The 13,656-nt window shown below is 30.8% G+C and overlaps 2 protein-coding genes across 2 annotated transcripts; one reads left to right on the forward strand and one right to left on the reverse strand.

Annotated features, from left to right (window-relative positions):
* Positions 1 to 6,414: 6,414 nt before the first annotated feature.
* Positions 6,415 to 8,149, reverse strand: LOC126680792 (uncharacterized). Its single transcript, XM_050376023.1, has 2 exons — positions 8,117 to 8,149; positions 6,415 to 7,080 (listed from the first exon to the last, which is right to left on the reverse strand). The coding sequence occupies exons 1-2, from the start codon at positions 8,147 to 8,149 to the stop codon at positions 6,415 to 6,417; spliced, it is 699 nt and encodes a 232-aa protein (XP_050231980.1).
* Positions 8,150 to 8,647: 498 nt separating this feature from the next.
* On the forward strand, positions 8,648 to 9,448 carry LOC126665838 (pathogenesis-related genes transcriptional activator PTI5-like). Its single transcript, XM_050358769.2, has one exon. It carries the CDS (start codon positions 8,828 to 8,830, stop codon positions 9,308 to 9,310), a length of 483 nt encoding a protein of 160 aa, XP_050214726.1. The 5' UTR covers positions 8,648 to 8,827; the 3' UTR covers positions 9,311 to 9,448.
* Positions 9,449 to 13,656: the final 4,208 nt, after the last annotated feature.

Raw genomic sequence — 13,656 nt, forward strand, 5'->3', positions numbered from 1 at the left:
TACAATTTTTTAATCATTTTCATCCTCTTCTTCATTTAAATATGAGTTAATTCCTAAAAAAATCACAAACTTTACACGAAATTTCATTTTAATCGTGACCTTTAAAAGTTGCCATTTAAAAGCACGAATTTTCATATTATTTCAAATTCATCATTTCAGTGTATTTTTATCGACTAAATTCTTCACTAAACCATTAATTAAAGACCCAAGTTATTAATTAACGTCAAATCTTATTACTATCTTTCAGTTAGAGTATCTAGGATTAGGAATTTTTAGTCAAATAAAATACACCGAATTTTACTTTAGTGATAGATTTGAAATAAAATGAAAGTTCGTGCCTTTAAATGACAACTTTTAAATGTCATAATTAAAAATGAAACTTCGTATAAAGTTCGTGATTTTTTTAGGAATTAACCCTTTAAATATCAATAATTAATTATTATTTTGATCATATTTAAATTATGAAAAGGAAATTATAAATATAAAATCGGTAAGTATTTTAAATATTAAAAATGTTAAACTTTTTTAATAACAGAAAAAGTAACGGTCAGTGTGATGTAAACTATTTTGGACAACATCAGAATTCAAAGTGAGCCATCCTCAATCTTAAAATTTTATTAATTTTTTTAGTCTGACTACAGGAGCTAAAGTGAGCTTTATGCCTTTAATTTCACTCAGACATTTTTGTGAGTTGAAAATAGTGTCTTTGAAATTTTATTTTATTCAGTTTTTCTCTTCTTTTAACTTTTCTCAACATGTCCATTGTATCCACCATCTTCTCACTCAAACTCTTAAAACTATTCTCCTTCAATACCGTCCTTTCTCTCTTGATTCATACCTTTTCTATTTCAGTTGCATTTGTACTTTTCATTTTATCAATATATATATATATATGATATTAAAAATATTTCCAGAAAACGTGATATTATATAATTAACAAAGCAAAATTAATAAGCAAAAGAAATACCATTGGATGACAATTACAATTTACGAATCAATTAACTGCTAATTAAATATATTTACAAAGCTAAAACTTTTTACATGATTATCTAATTACAATGAAATAAAATATCATTTCCAATAATAATTAATAAGATATACATACAATAACTAACATTTAAGTATTTCCAATAATAGTGACAAACAATTTGTTAAAATAATAATAATAATACAAACAATTAATTATATTTATATATATTATTCTTTTCTCTTTATAATAAAATTAAAATAAATTTAATAATAACTAATTTTCCGAGTTAACGTTATTGATTATGAAATAAAATATCAAACAAACATTTATGTCAAAAGTTACTATAAACATCATAAAAAGTGTTACATAAAATAAAAAGATGGTTACAATAGATGATTATTTTTAATGATATTTATCAAATTGTTCAGTATTTTTATTATCAAAACAACATTTTGTGATAAGACAAAATGATATTATATATCCATAATTTTAACTGTTTTAACAAATAAATTCTTAACAAGTTCATTAATAATGATCCGTTAATTTTGCAAATCGGAATATCTAAAATTTATATAGTCCGACGCGGAGTCGATTTACTTGACTCGTTCAACTAGAAAATTAAAGTTCCATAACTTGATTGCTTATAGGTATGAATATAATCATCAAAATTCGCTAATATCGGTTTACCATAGTGTTTTTTTTATATATATAGATATTATCCCTAAGAAGATCAATTGTGTTGTTGTGTGTTGTTCAAGTCGTCATGTCGACACCTAAATTTTACCTCGCAACCTCTTTCCCAACGATGAATCGGATGCATATGCTTACACCATTTGTAATTATTCCAAGGACCACAAGCTCCGCTAGTGATAGCTCCATAATCTATAGAACGAGCCTTATTATCATTATCATTTCTAGCGGAAGGCGATCTTTCATGAAATCCTCTTCTTGGACGCCTTGCAAAATATCGAGCTGCATCTATTTCTTCCACCAAAAATATATTCATAGTTATTGATACGAAAAAGAAAACAATAATACTTTCTTTTGTCATTGCCATTACTGTTAGTTAGATGAAGATGATAAAATGAAGAAGAGTAAATTGCATATGTATAGTGATATATTTACTTTAATTAGATATTGTTTGTTTAACTTTCAATTATCTTTTTAGTTTTTACTATTTATATTTTCTTTTCCCCGCTCATTTCTTATATGGTTATATTATTTGTTGATGTAATAAGAATGTTTTGTTATGTAGTTTTAAAAGTCTTGACCTTTCGAGCTTTTAGAGCTAGTATCGTAATTTTGGGACAAACAATACATACATATGGAAGATTGTTAAAAGTTTCACTTATATCTTCATCAAACCTTAATAAATCAAAAAATGCGACTTATCCACAATGTAAACATTTTACAAATTGAAATGATAAAAAATTAAAGAACTAATAATCATTAAACCGGACCTTAATAAATTAATTCTATTGACACTATTTAATTTATGTTAATGCTAAATATTTGCATTGATTTGTAGATTTATAAGATATTTATACCATATAATTGATATCTTTTAAAAAAATTTATTTGTATATGAACTTTTTCATATTTACCTTGTAGTGTTTGACGTATTTTTTTAGTCAAATCAATTATTGAACTTTTAAAAAGTATATATAGCAACATAGTGCTTCTGGCATATGGCCAATTGAATCTCACGGGATTAATTTTTTTTTTTGAGAATTGTGCCACAAAGAGGTTTAATTGGCCTTAAGCATATAACTTTGGATTTCACTATTGTAAAAACACATTTTGAAACTTAATTTTGAAATTTCTTTATATATCGTCGGCATTATTCTTACGAGATTAAATCGATTAGAAGCATTATTATTAATTTATTATAGTATTTTTTTGATAATCAACAATAAATTATTTGATAAAAAATAATTTAAATTCTAGTCTCTAGATATAATAGTTTTGGAAGGTTAAGGTTTTGAATGCAATTAATTGTTTATTTATACTTTGAGAATGAAAGCATTGACTTTTTATTCTCACTATCAGTATATTTCAGAACTTGATGGGTTATTCATCAAAAAAAATTCTTTATACATCAAAAAAATATAGGTCATTTTTAATAATTTAAAATAAAAATATTATTTATCGTCAATAAATGTGTATAGTTATCATTATTTTGTATATATACCAATGTAGAATAAATGTCTTTTTATGTACCAATATAAGATAAAGTAAAGTAGTCAACATATTTGCCCATCAACAGAATCAACTAAAATTATCAAATTATATCCAAGATATTGACTAGTAGATTACAGTCAATTTTGCCATCAATTTTAGATCCTTGCCATAATGCATTTGTCAAAGGAAGGTCCATTTCTAACAATATTTTAATTGTTCATGAAATTCTTCATTACCTTAAATCCAAGAAGACTGGCAAAACTGGATCTTTAGCTCTTAAGCTTAATATTAATAAAACATATGATCGCCTTGAATGAAATTATATAGTTTTTATTTTGCGGGCATGGGGCTTTCATGATACATTCATTTCTTGGATTATGAATTGTATCACCACTGTCATTTACTCTATCCAGATTAATAGTCAGGTGCATGGCTATTTTCATCCAGCTCGTGGAATTAGACAAGGGGTTCCTCTATCCCCATTAATTTGTGTGTTGTGTGCTGAAGGCCTTTCGTATATGATTAATCAAGCTAGTTCCAGGGGTATTTTCCAGGGTTTGCAAATGAATAGTTATAGTCCAAATCTGACACATCTTTTTTTTGCGGATGATTCCATTTTATTCATTACAGCAACTGAAGCTCAAATTGATCTTACTCTCAGCATTTTACAAGAATATGCAGCTTTCAGTGGGAAACTTATAAACTATGACAAATCAGCTGTATTTTTTAGCAACAATATTCATCCTCTTTGGAGAGAACATTTGGCATCCAGATTGAGAGTTCGTATTAATAATTTTGAAGGTACATACCTTGGTCTTCCTTTAACTATTTTACCTTCCAAGAAACAGATGTTTGCTCCTTTACTTTCTAAAATCACATCTAAACTTAATGGGTGGAAGGAACAGTTTTTGACCAGGGGTGGAAAAGAGGTTTTACTTAAAGCTGTCATTGAAGCAATCCCTGTTTATCACATGATGTGTTTTAAACTTCCAATTTCTTTTGTGATAGAGTAAATAGCCTTAGTTCACAATTTTGGTGGGGTCAAACACAAGATGAATATCGTTATCACTAGATCTCTTGGTCCAAAATGTGTTACAACAAATCCATTGGTGGTTTGGGCTTCAAGGATTTACATTCTTTTAACCAGTCTTTATTAGTTAAACAAGTTTGGAAACTTCTACAAGATCCCTCTTCTTTGGTATTTCAAGTTTATAAGTCTCGTTATTTCCCTAATGCAAGTTTATTTAATGCATGTATTGGTAGCAGACCTTCATGGGGCTGGCGAAGTTTGAAATATGGATCTCTTTTATTGCAAGAAGGTACTCGCTGGTAAGTCAACTCGGGTAATCTTATCCATTTTTTAACTGACCTTTGGCTCCCATCATCTTACCCTTTTATACCCACACTTAAATCAGGAGTAGCTTCAACTTTGGCTCCTCCTTTAGTTTCAGATTTAATGTTACCTGGGAGTTGTTCTTGGAATGGTCCTCTTCTTAGATCTTTATTTATTCTTGAGGATGTCTAATTAATTTTATCTATACCCCTCAATTTATTCCCTTACCCAGATAGATTGATTTGGCATCATCATGTTAATGGAATTTATACAGTCAAATCAGGTTATCATTTCATTTATCATAAACTTCATACAGACACTATGCCTTCTGTTCAGCTTTGCTCTAGTCAAGATTGAAAGTTTCTGTCTTATGCACCTATTCCTCCAAAAATTCGTCTTTTCATTTGGCGTTGTCGTCATAATGTTCTACCTACTAGGGAATTGCTTTTACAGCGTTTCAATGTTATCTCCTCTTTCCCTCATTGTATGGAGCGGGAAACTTTGGTACATATGCTTTTTACTTGCCCCTTTGTCTAACAAATATGGTTTATCTCCACTTTATCATTACGAAGTGCATGTTTCTCAAATTCTTCTTTTCCTGAACTTTGCCTTTGTCTTTCGGCTCAGCTAATAAATATGGAACCTTCTACGGAGTCATTCGCATTATTCTGTTTCACCCTGTGGCATATCTGGAAGACTCGTAATGCAATTATTTTTAGAAAAGAATACTACTCTATAGAAGATATTGTATTGCTTGCTTCTAAAGCTTGTGCTGGATATATCCCGGCGTTATCACTGGAACCGCAGACAAACACAAATACAAATTGTACACTGACAGCTCCTCATCCTTTTACTTCTCTCCCTAGCGGGTGTATTAAACTAATTGTGGATGCTGCTACTGATAAACAACACAAATTTGGGTAGTTGCAGCTATTGCTAGGAATTCCTCAGGTTCAATAATTGCCCAATTTTCTGCTGTTTTTCGTGCTATATGGGATCCAGGAATTTTGGAGTTTCTGGCTGTCCGTGAGGCTTTGAACTAGGCTATATCATATCGACGGTCTTCTATTTTGCTGGAAGGAGATGCACTTCAAGTCATTCAATCATTACAGAGATCTACAATACAATTATCAGGTGCTTGGGGGATTTGTTGTGATATTCTACATGTCCAGACTTTTTTCCAGTTATGTTCTTTTTTAATTTCTTAGCTCATAATTTGGCACAATCTTGTAAACTGTCTATGCTACACTTTTAGCTATTACTCTACTTTGTATTCCCCTTCTGAATTAATATACCTACCTTTGACAAAAAAAAATTAAAATCTTTGGGCATTTATACGAGGAGACATGGGAATTGGCAAAAATACCACTTAAACTTATTATCCAATAGTGCTTATCCTGAAACTATTATTAAAGTGCAAGTTTTTCAGTAAATTGAACCCAAAATATTGTTTAATGTACAATGTTTTGTGTTCAACTTTATACTTAGTTATATAGATTGGAGAGTAGTTTCCCCCAAATTTTTATTTCCTCAATTTCATTCCATTCCACCATTAGATGAATTACACTTCATTAAAAAATATTCAACGGTTAAATCTTATTTTAAAAATTAAAATTAAAATTCATTTACATTTGTTTAAACAATAATATTTTTAGATGATTATAAGAATTACAAGCTTTTTAACCTAAGTAAAAATACATTAAAAAATAAAAATAACTGACCAAACGAAAACAAATAATAGCTATTAAAAATTAATATTGAGCTTTTTTTGATAAATGGTAATTATATTAGCATTATCACAAGATGTAATAGGCGAGAAAAACGAGAACTAGAGTCTTGTGAAGAATTCTAGGCAATGGAATACATCATTACCACCAAAAATAAAATGCGGGTTGTGATATCTATAGTGAATCACACCCTTAATAATACATTAAAAAGTTAAATCATTGTATCTCGAAGTTTCATTGCGAAAAACCATCTTATTTATAGCCTTCCATATTTCCCAAATGCTGAAGAACCAAATTGTTGCCCAAAGATCTTTGTAATCTGAATTTGCCGAATCCATCCACTGATAATAAAAGCTTGCTATATCACCCAGCATCGTCCAAACCACAATACCAATCTTGATAAGAAGATTCGACCAAAACCTCCAAGCTAAAGGACAAAAAATCAGAATATGTAACATTGTTTCTATCTCAGAACAATGAATGCAGTAATGCTGCTCTTGTCCAAAAACTCCACGCTGAACAAAAAATTCCTTCGATGTTATTCTCCCCCGATGAACAAGCCTTGTAAAGAATTGCAGCCTTGAAGGAATGTTATGCTTCCAAACTTTCATCAAGAAGCAGTCTCGCTGCAGACCTGAAGCTACGAACATCTTATTAAAACTTGTTGTTGTATAAACAGCTTTAGCGCACCAGAAAACGGTATCTCTCTGGTTGGAGAAACCAATGGATTGAAGCAGCTGAGTGAGAAGCTCAAGGGACTCCGACTCACCTATTCTTAACCTTCGTTTCCAGCTGAAGTTCCATGAAGCAGACCTGAAGTGTCCGCTGTTACCAAATTCAAAACAGTTGTAGTAGGTTGACGAGAGAATCTGAACAAATTTTGAAAATCCATGCAAAGAGGGTTCACTTGATTGTTAAGCCATAAGTCCCTCCAAAAAAGAACATTTGAACCATTCCCAACATTAAAACTGATACGAGCTGAAAATAAATTCCAAATCTCGACATTAGAGACGCAAAGCTTCCGAACACCTTTTCAAAGCGACGACAAATGTTGATTACTTGGGTCTAAAAAATCGTTTACTGCTCAGTTAATTTGTTTTATAAGTATTTGAAGGGAGCTACTCCCTCAATCAGAGCTAGCCATGGGTCGGGTCAGCCCATGAACCAGCCCGGAATCATTGTTGGTAAAAATACGCAAGCGTACGTATGCCAACTTGTAATACAGACTGCGAAGTCCGGATATCGTACCCACAGAGAAATCTTTAAAGACAACTAGTTAAGGTACTCGATTCGAATAGCCGAAAAGATAATTTTTGTTGGTTTTGTAAATTAAAAGACAAATATTGATAAATGTAGATTAAAGTAAAGTAAAGCTGTAATTCAAACGGTGTTTTAACAATAATGGAAAAAGCAGGGATTATTAATCTTAGTTATGCTGTTTACTTGATTCGGGTTATGGATTATATGGTTCTGATGACGTTCGAACTAATCTAGAGCACCTAAAATTCTCTCTCGAGCAATTACAGGCAAAAGCATTAAACTAACTAATACTAGGTTAATTATTCACTCTCGCACAATGATTAACCTAAGTATAAATCGATTTAATGATTATTAAGCAAATTCAAAGAACCCGCTCTCGTTAATTCACTCTCGCACAATCAACTCCTGCGTTCTTAATTATATTGTTCTATTCCAATTTTACTCTCTCGAGCTAAAATCAAAACATATGGCAAATACTAAGTGATCAGTTTAGGCTAAGCATTAAGCACAATAATTAAAACCCATCAAGAACACAAAATCCATAAGTCAAATTCAATTAAACAGACATAATTTCGATTAATAATCCCCAATGAAGGGTTTAGCTAGACATAATAATCATGGCAAATGCATTTGACAAAAATGTACCAGCCCAGCCACCAACATAGAAGAAACAGACATCGTTTATTATATATTTAGGTTACATAACTTCTATATCATATTATTTTAGTCATGAAACTTTTAATTTATTCCAATTTGGTCATCAGACTTAAAAATTACAAGCAACTAGAAAGTTTTTAGTGAATTAAGACGATAAATTCTTTAGTGAGTTCATATCAAATTAATCATATCACCTCTTCCACCATTTAGAGATATTAAATTATTATGATCGTGCTTTTTCATTTCGGTGTAAGAGTAAAAATTTATTATTAATTCACGATAACAAGATCTGATTAGCATATAGATTCAATTTGGTCTAAAATCACTTAAAAGTTTATCGCTTCTTATTAATTTTAAAGTTTGACGTCTAAATCGAAAGAAATTAAAATCTCATGACCAAAATGAAATAATAGGAAAGTTTAGTAACCCTAAAAATGAATACCCAACATTTGCCTATATAGTCATCTCGTTCCTCATACCTTCCTTAGTTGTTGCTAAGAAAATAAAATTCAAAGAACCTTTTATTTTTAGTAGAGGTATCGTCCGATGTTCGGAATCAATATCCCGACTAATTCGGACCGAGCCGTGTCAGAACCTTTTATTTAAATACATGTCTCCACCTTCTTTCCACAATTCTTCATCTTCTAGCCATTTTCTCAATACAATCACAAAAATTAATAGAGCTATAATAACAAAACCATGGTCTTAACATCTCAAAATGAGCTTCCATTTAATGAGAATGACTCACAAGATATGGTGATATACCATATGATAAATGACACAACTACCCCCAGCAATATTTCAAGCATGCCACCAAGAACCCAAATTACTTCTTCATCGAGCAAATTCTTGCAGCCAGCCAACAAAACCATAGCCAATAAGCACTATAGAGGCGTGAGAAGAAGGCCGTGGGGCAAATACGCAGCCGAAATTCGCGATTCGACACGACATGGTGCGCGTATATGGCTCGGTACTTTTACGACAGCCGAAGAGGCTGCGTTGGCTTACGATAGAGCTGCTTTTCGGATGCGTGGCGCTAAGGCACTACTCAATTTTCCATCTCAAGTTGTGGCAGCTTCGAGCTCAGGGCATTTGGTTAGTGATCCGAATTTGAGCTCATCGTTAAGCAGAAACAATAATCTGGAATCAAGTGGCAGTACTTCAAATTCGGAATGTGCTTGAAAATTTACTTCTCCTGTTTTCGTTTTTGTTTTTGTTTTTTTTTTAAAAAATTGTCTTTTTGTTAGGTTTATTGTGATTATGTGAGTATATACTTAAGGTTAGTCTCTGATAGAGAACATTATTTTATTTCAATCATTCTGAGAGACATTTCCCTCACATTTCGAGAAAGGGCCAAAGTTTTATATAATCTATTTTACAATTATTTTAAAAAAAAATTAATAATGTTAAAAAGTTAAATTTTTTTCATTTTTTAAAAATATATTCAAATCTTTTTAAGTTAGAAATCATGTTAACGTGACCAGTTCGTTGAAAATTTATCTAATTTTTCAAAATCTATATATATTTTGAAAAATTGATTTACCAAAAACATGTGGCATTTAATTGGCAACTTTCTTTTTAAAGGACACGTTTAACTGTTATGTAGGTACAATTAAATTAATTTTAAAAAATTTAATAAACTTTCAATAAATTGATCAAATTAATATACATTTTGTAACTTTTAAGATATTTGGATATTTTTTTTAAATAGTACCATTAAATATTTTTTAACAAATAATTTCCTTTTACTTTAAATGTGTGCAATTAGAGTGAAAACACTTTTAAAATTAAATTATATGCAGAAAATTCAGATAATGAAAGGCAAAAAAAAACAGAAGAATGAAAAGACATATATTTCTCTAATTGAGAAACTTAGTTTATTTTAGGGTTAATTACATATAAAATCACCAACTTTACACGAATTTTCAAAAATAACACGATTTTTAAAACGTGTCAATTCAGAGTATCACCTTTCATTTCTTTTCAAAAACAATATGGGCACGTTTTTTGATAAAATTTTGCTGACTTGGACAGCCGATGAGAGTGCCACGTGTCACGTCACGTCAGTAAAAATGCCACTAAAAATGTGCCCGTGTTATTTTTGAAAAAAAATGAAAGGTGGTGCCCTGAATTGCCACGTTTTAAAAGTCGTGTTATTTTTGCAATTTCGTGTAAAGATGGTGATTTTATATATAATTAACCCTTTATTTTATATTTTACAAAGTAAAGATTACTATGTCCAATTTTGTTGGATGATAAATTAAAGTGACAAATTGTAGAGTAAATTACTCAAAAATTCTACATATATATGTTAATAAAAAAATAACAAAATTGCCAAAAAAAAAAGGGCTCCAATTACACTAATGCCATTTAGTTCACCTATTTTACATTCATACCATAAAACACTAAAATTTTACATTCATGTCATCCCAATAGGATCTTGACACTCGGAACAGAATCAGCAATTAATAGCTGAAGATAGCATCACGAGATCCACACAATAGAATCAGCAAATCATGAAGAAGAACAAATCAGCTAATGACACGTGACAATCTCAATATTCCTCTTCTAATATCACGCGTTTTTTTCCCTTTTAATAGCCAAACAAATCAAAACAGGTTGTTGTTTCTCTTTTAATAACAATTAAATCAAAACATTATATTCAAAAAAATACACGAAAAATATAGACTGCTTGAGAAAGATGACAGTAGCTCCTTCCACATGAATTATTACCATTATTGAAGAATTACAAGGTAATATTTTTAGAATATTAATTTTTATTTATAGCAGACATGTAGCTTCTGTGTATCTGTATCATAATTTATTTAATTTTGTACAGATATGGAATCTATTCCTATTATGATAGGACACAAAGACAAATGGGTAGATTCAAATAAATATGAAGGTTTTGAAGTCATTGGTGTACTGATATCTAAAGATTCAACATATATGAGTCTTCTAACTCAAATGTTTTTAATTAAACAAGTATAATCATACAACAAATCTCTAAAATAACCATAAATCTTAATTTAACAAATAAAAATTAATAAATTATATATATATTATATGAGTAATATTTGGTCACATATAATTTAATTAATTAATAATATTAATAAATAGATTTAAACGTGTCTTAAGCGGGTTTAACCTGTTTAACCCGCTATTTAATTATGTCATAAATAGATTGACTCGTTTATGACCCAAACCCATATAAGCTCAACTCGAACCCTCTTAACTTCGTGTCGTGTCGTGTAAGAAATTGCCAGCCCTACATGAAAGCTTCCATATAAGCTAGTTCAACAGTACACAATTTTCTCACAAAGTTGTTGTATTAAGAAAAAATTACTATGACACCCCTCATATTGGACATTATTCACACTTTAGTCCATCCTGTTTGAAAATTGAACTATATGGCCCCTCACTTTTATTTTCGTCAACAGTTTAGACCCTCTGTCCATTTATGATGTTAGTCAACGAACTCAAAGAACTTAGGAGTATATTAACTTTAAAATATGAGGGACGAAATCGTTGACAAAAATAAAAGTGAGGGACTAAATCGTTGACAAAAATAAAAGTGGGGGAGCATATACTTTCGTTGACTTTGTTGACTAACACCAAAAATGGATGGAAGGACTAAATTGTTGACAGAAACAAAAATGAGTAATCATAGCGTTTGATTTTTAAATAAAAGGAATTAAAGTATGAATTATGTCAAAAATGTGAGGGGTGTCATAATAATTTGATTTTGTATTAATGTTGTAATTGACTGTCTTTTGGTAACGTTGTTAAGAGTCCTTTTGTGAAGGTATGGATTTTTGTCAAGCTAGTGAGATAAAGTTGGCCATGGGTCGGGTCAGCCCGCAAACCGGCCCGGAACCGGCATGGTCAAATCCGGTCCGGAACCAGTCAAATCCGAAATCAGATTAAAACCGGCCCGAAACCGTCGAAAGACCAGTTTCGGGTCGGTTTTAAATTTTTTAAACCGTGAATCGACGGTTTCAAATCGGAACCGGAAGTTTAAGGATCGAACTCGTTAATAAAATTTATTTAATTTTAATATACTTATATATATTACCATTTTATGGCAAAACTGACAGCCATAGTGTTAGAAGAGTCACCGACTTACTCTCATTTTCTCTATTTATCTAGCACATTCTAGATACTACTAAGATAACAAACTAAAAGAAATGTATAGAAAATAAAAGGGTGGATTAGGAAATTGCTAGAAGATTATTCCACCGATTTATGGTGCCTATATATGGATAGGTGCCTATATTTTGTATACATGCATGAAAAATAAGAAAGCAAAAGTGAGTGCTGCAAGGGTGAGTGACGTGTACGTGAGAGAAATAGCAAGTGAGTGTTGTACTAATTACTATTTAGTATAAATAAATAAAAGTTGTTTCAGTTTAGTCTTTCAATTTCCTAACACATAGTACATTTTGTCTAGATTCGTGTTATTATCTTTTTTGTTTTTTGAATTCGAGATTCATAGCAATTTAAAGGCCAAACACATATTTGGATCCCTGTATTTGTCGTCTTTTTTAATTTGGGTCCCTGCACTCAAAAACATTCATAGTAAATCCCTGCACTATCAAAAATGACCATAATAAGTCTCTCCATCTTATTCTGTTAGAGAGTGAGTCACAAACGCTTTTTTTGAGACTGGTGATATTTATACTATACAATTTTACCAATTTGATCCTTACACTATAATTATTTGCTAACTGGGTCCCTACATTATAAATTTTAAATTTTATTATTCAAAGTTTATCAAATTATAATTTTATTAATTAAATTAAATTAAAATATAATAAATTTTTAATATACACATTAAATAAATAAAAACATAAAAAACACCTTCATTTTACTCTCATAAAAAATTACACTTTCATTGCCGCCTACTCTTACTACCGCTTGATCTTCTGAGTCAATGCCTATCGTCTCCAGTTCCATCCTCCGCTTCCACCACTGCCAAACGTCTCCATCGTCTCAAGCAAACCCACCGTCACGAGCAAATCCATCGCCCCCAGCTTTGTCTGTCGGCTCTACCATCGTCTCCAGCGTCGTTTACCGGCTCCAACATCATCTTAGCGTCGTCTTCCTCCTTTACCATATTATGTCGCAAAACGGTGACGGTTCCTAAGGATTGCCATCATTTTAATGATGTGTCATAATGTGATATGTTTGGTCTATGGATGACGTGGTAGACCGAGTCTACCTAGAATTTATCTAGGATAAGAATAAGAAATAAAGCATATGGAGGATATAATTGTACTAAAATGTGAAAAGACCTTGAGGACTAAAATTTGAAAGTTATAACAAAATAAACCTAACCTTTACATTGAATCAAATTTCAAGAGTAGGACCTAAAGGAGAAGTAAAAGGTATAATGCAATTCTACTTCTCTTTTAGAATATGATATAGATACTCCACGTGTATTTCATCATCCCTTTATTTATATAAAGTATTTCCCATTTTAATCATCATCTTTTACTTGTCTACTTAAATATACTAGTGTCGCTTTA

This window comes from Mercurialis annua, linkage group LG1-X (assembly GCF_937616625.2).
Source record: "Mercurialis annua linkage group LG1-X, ddMerAnnu1.2, whole genome shotgun sequence".
NCBI lineage: Eukaryota > Viridiplantae > Streptophyta > Magnoliopsida > Malpighiales > Euphorbiaceae > Mercurialis > Mercurialis annua.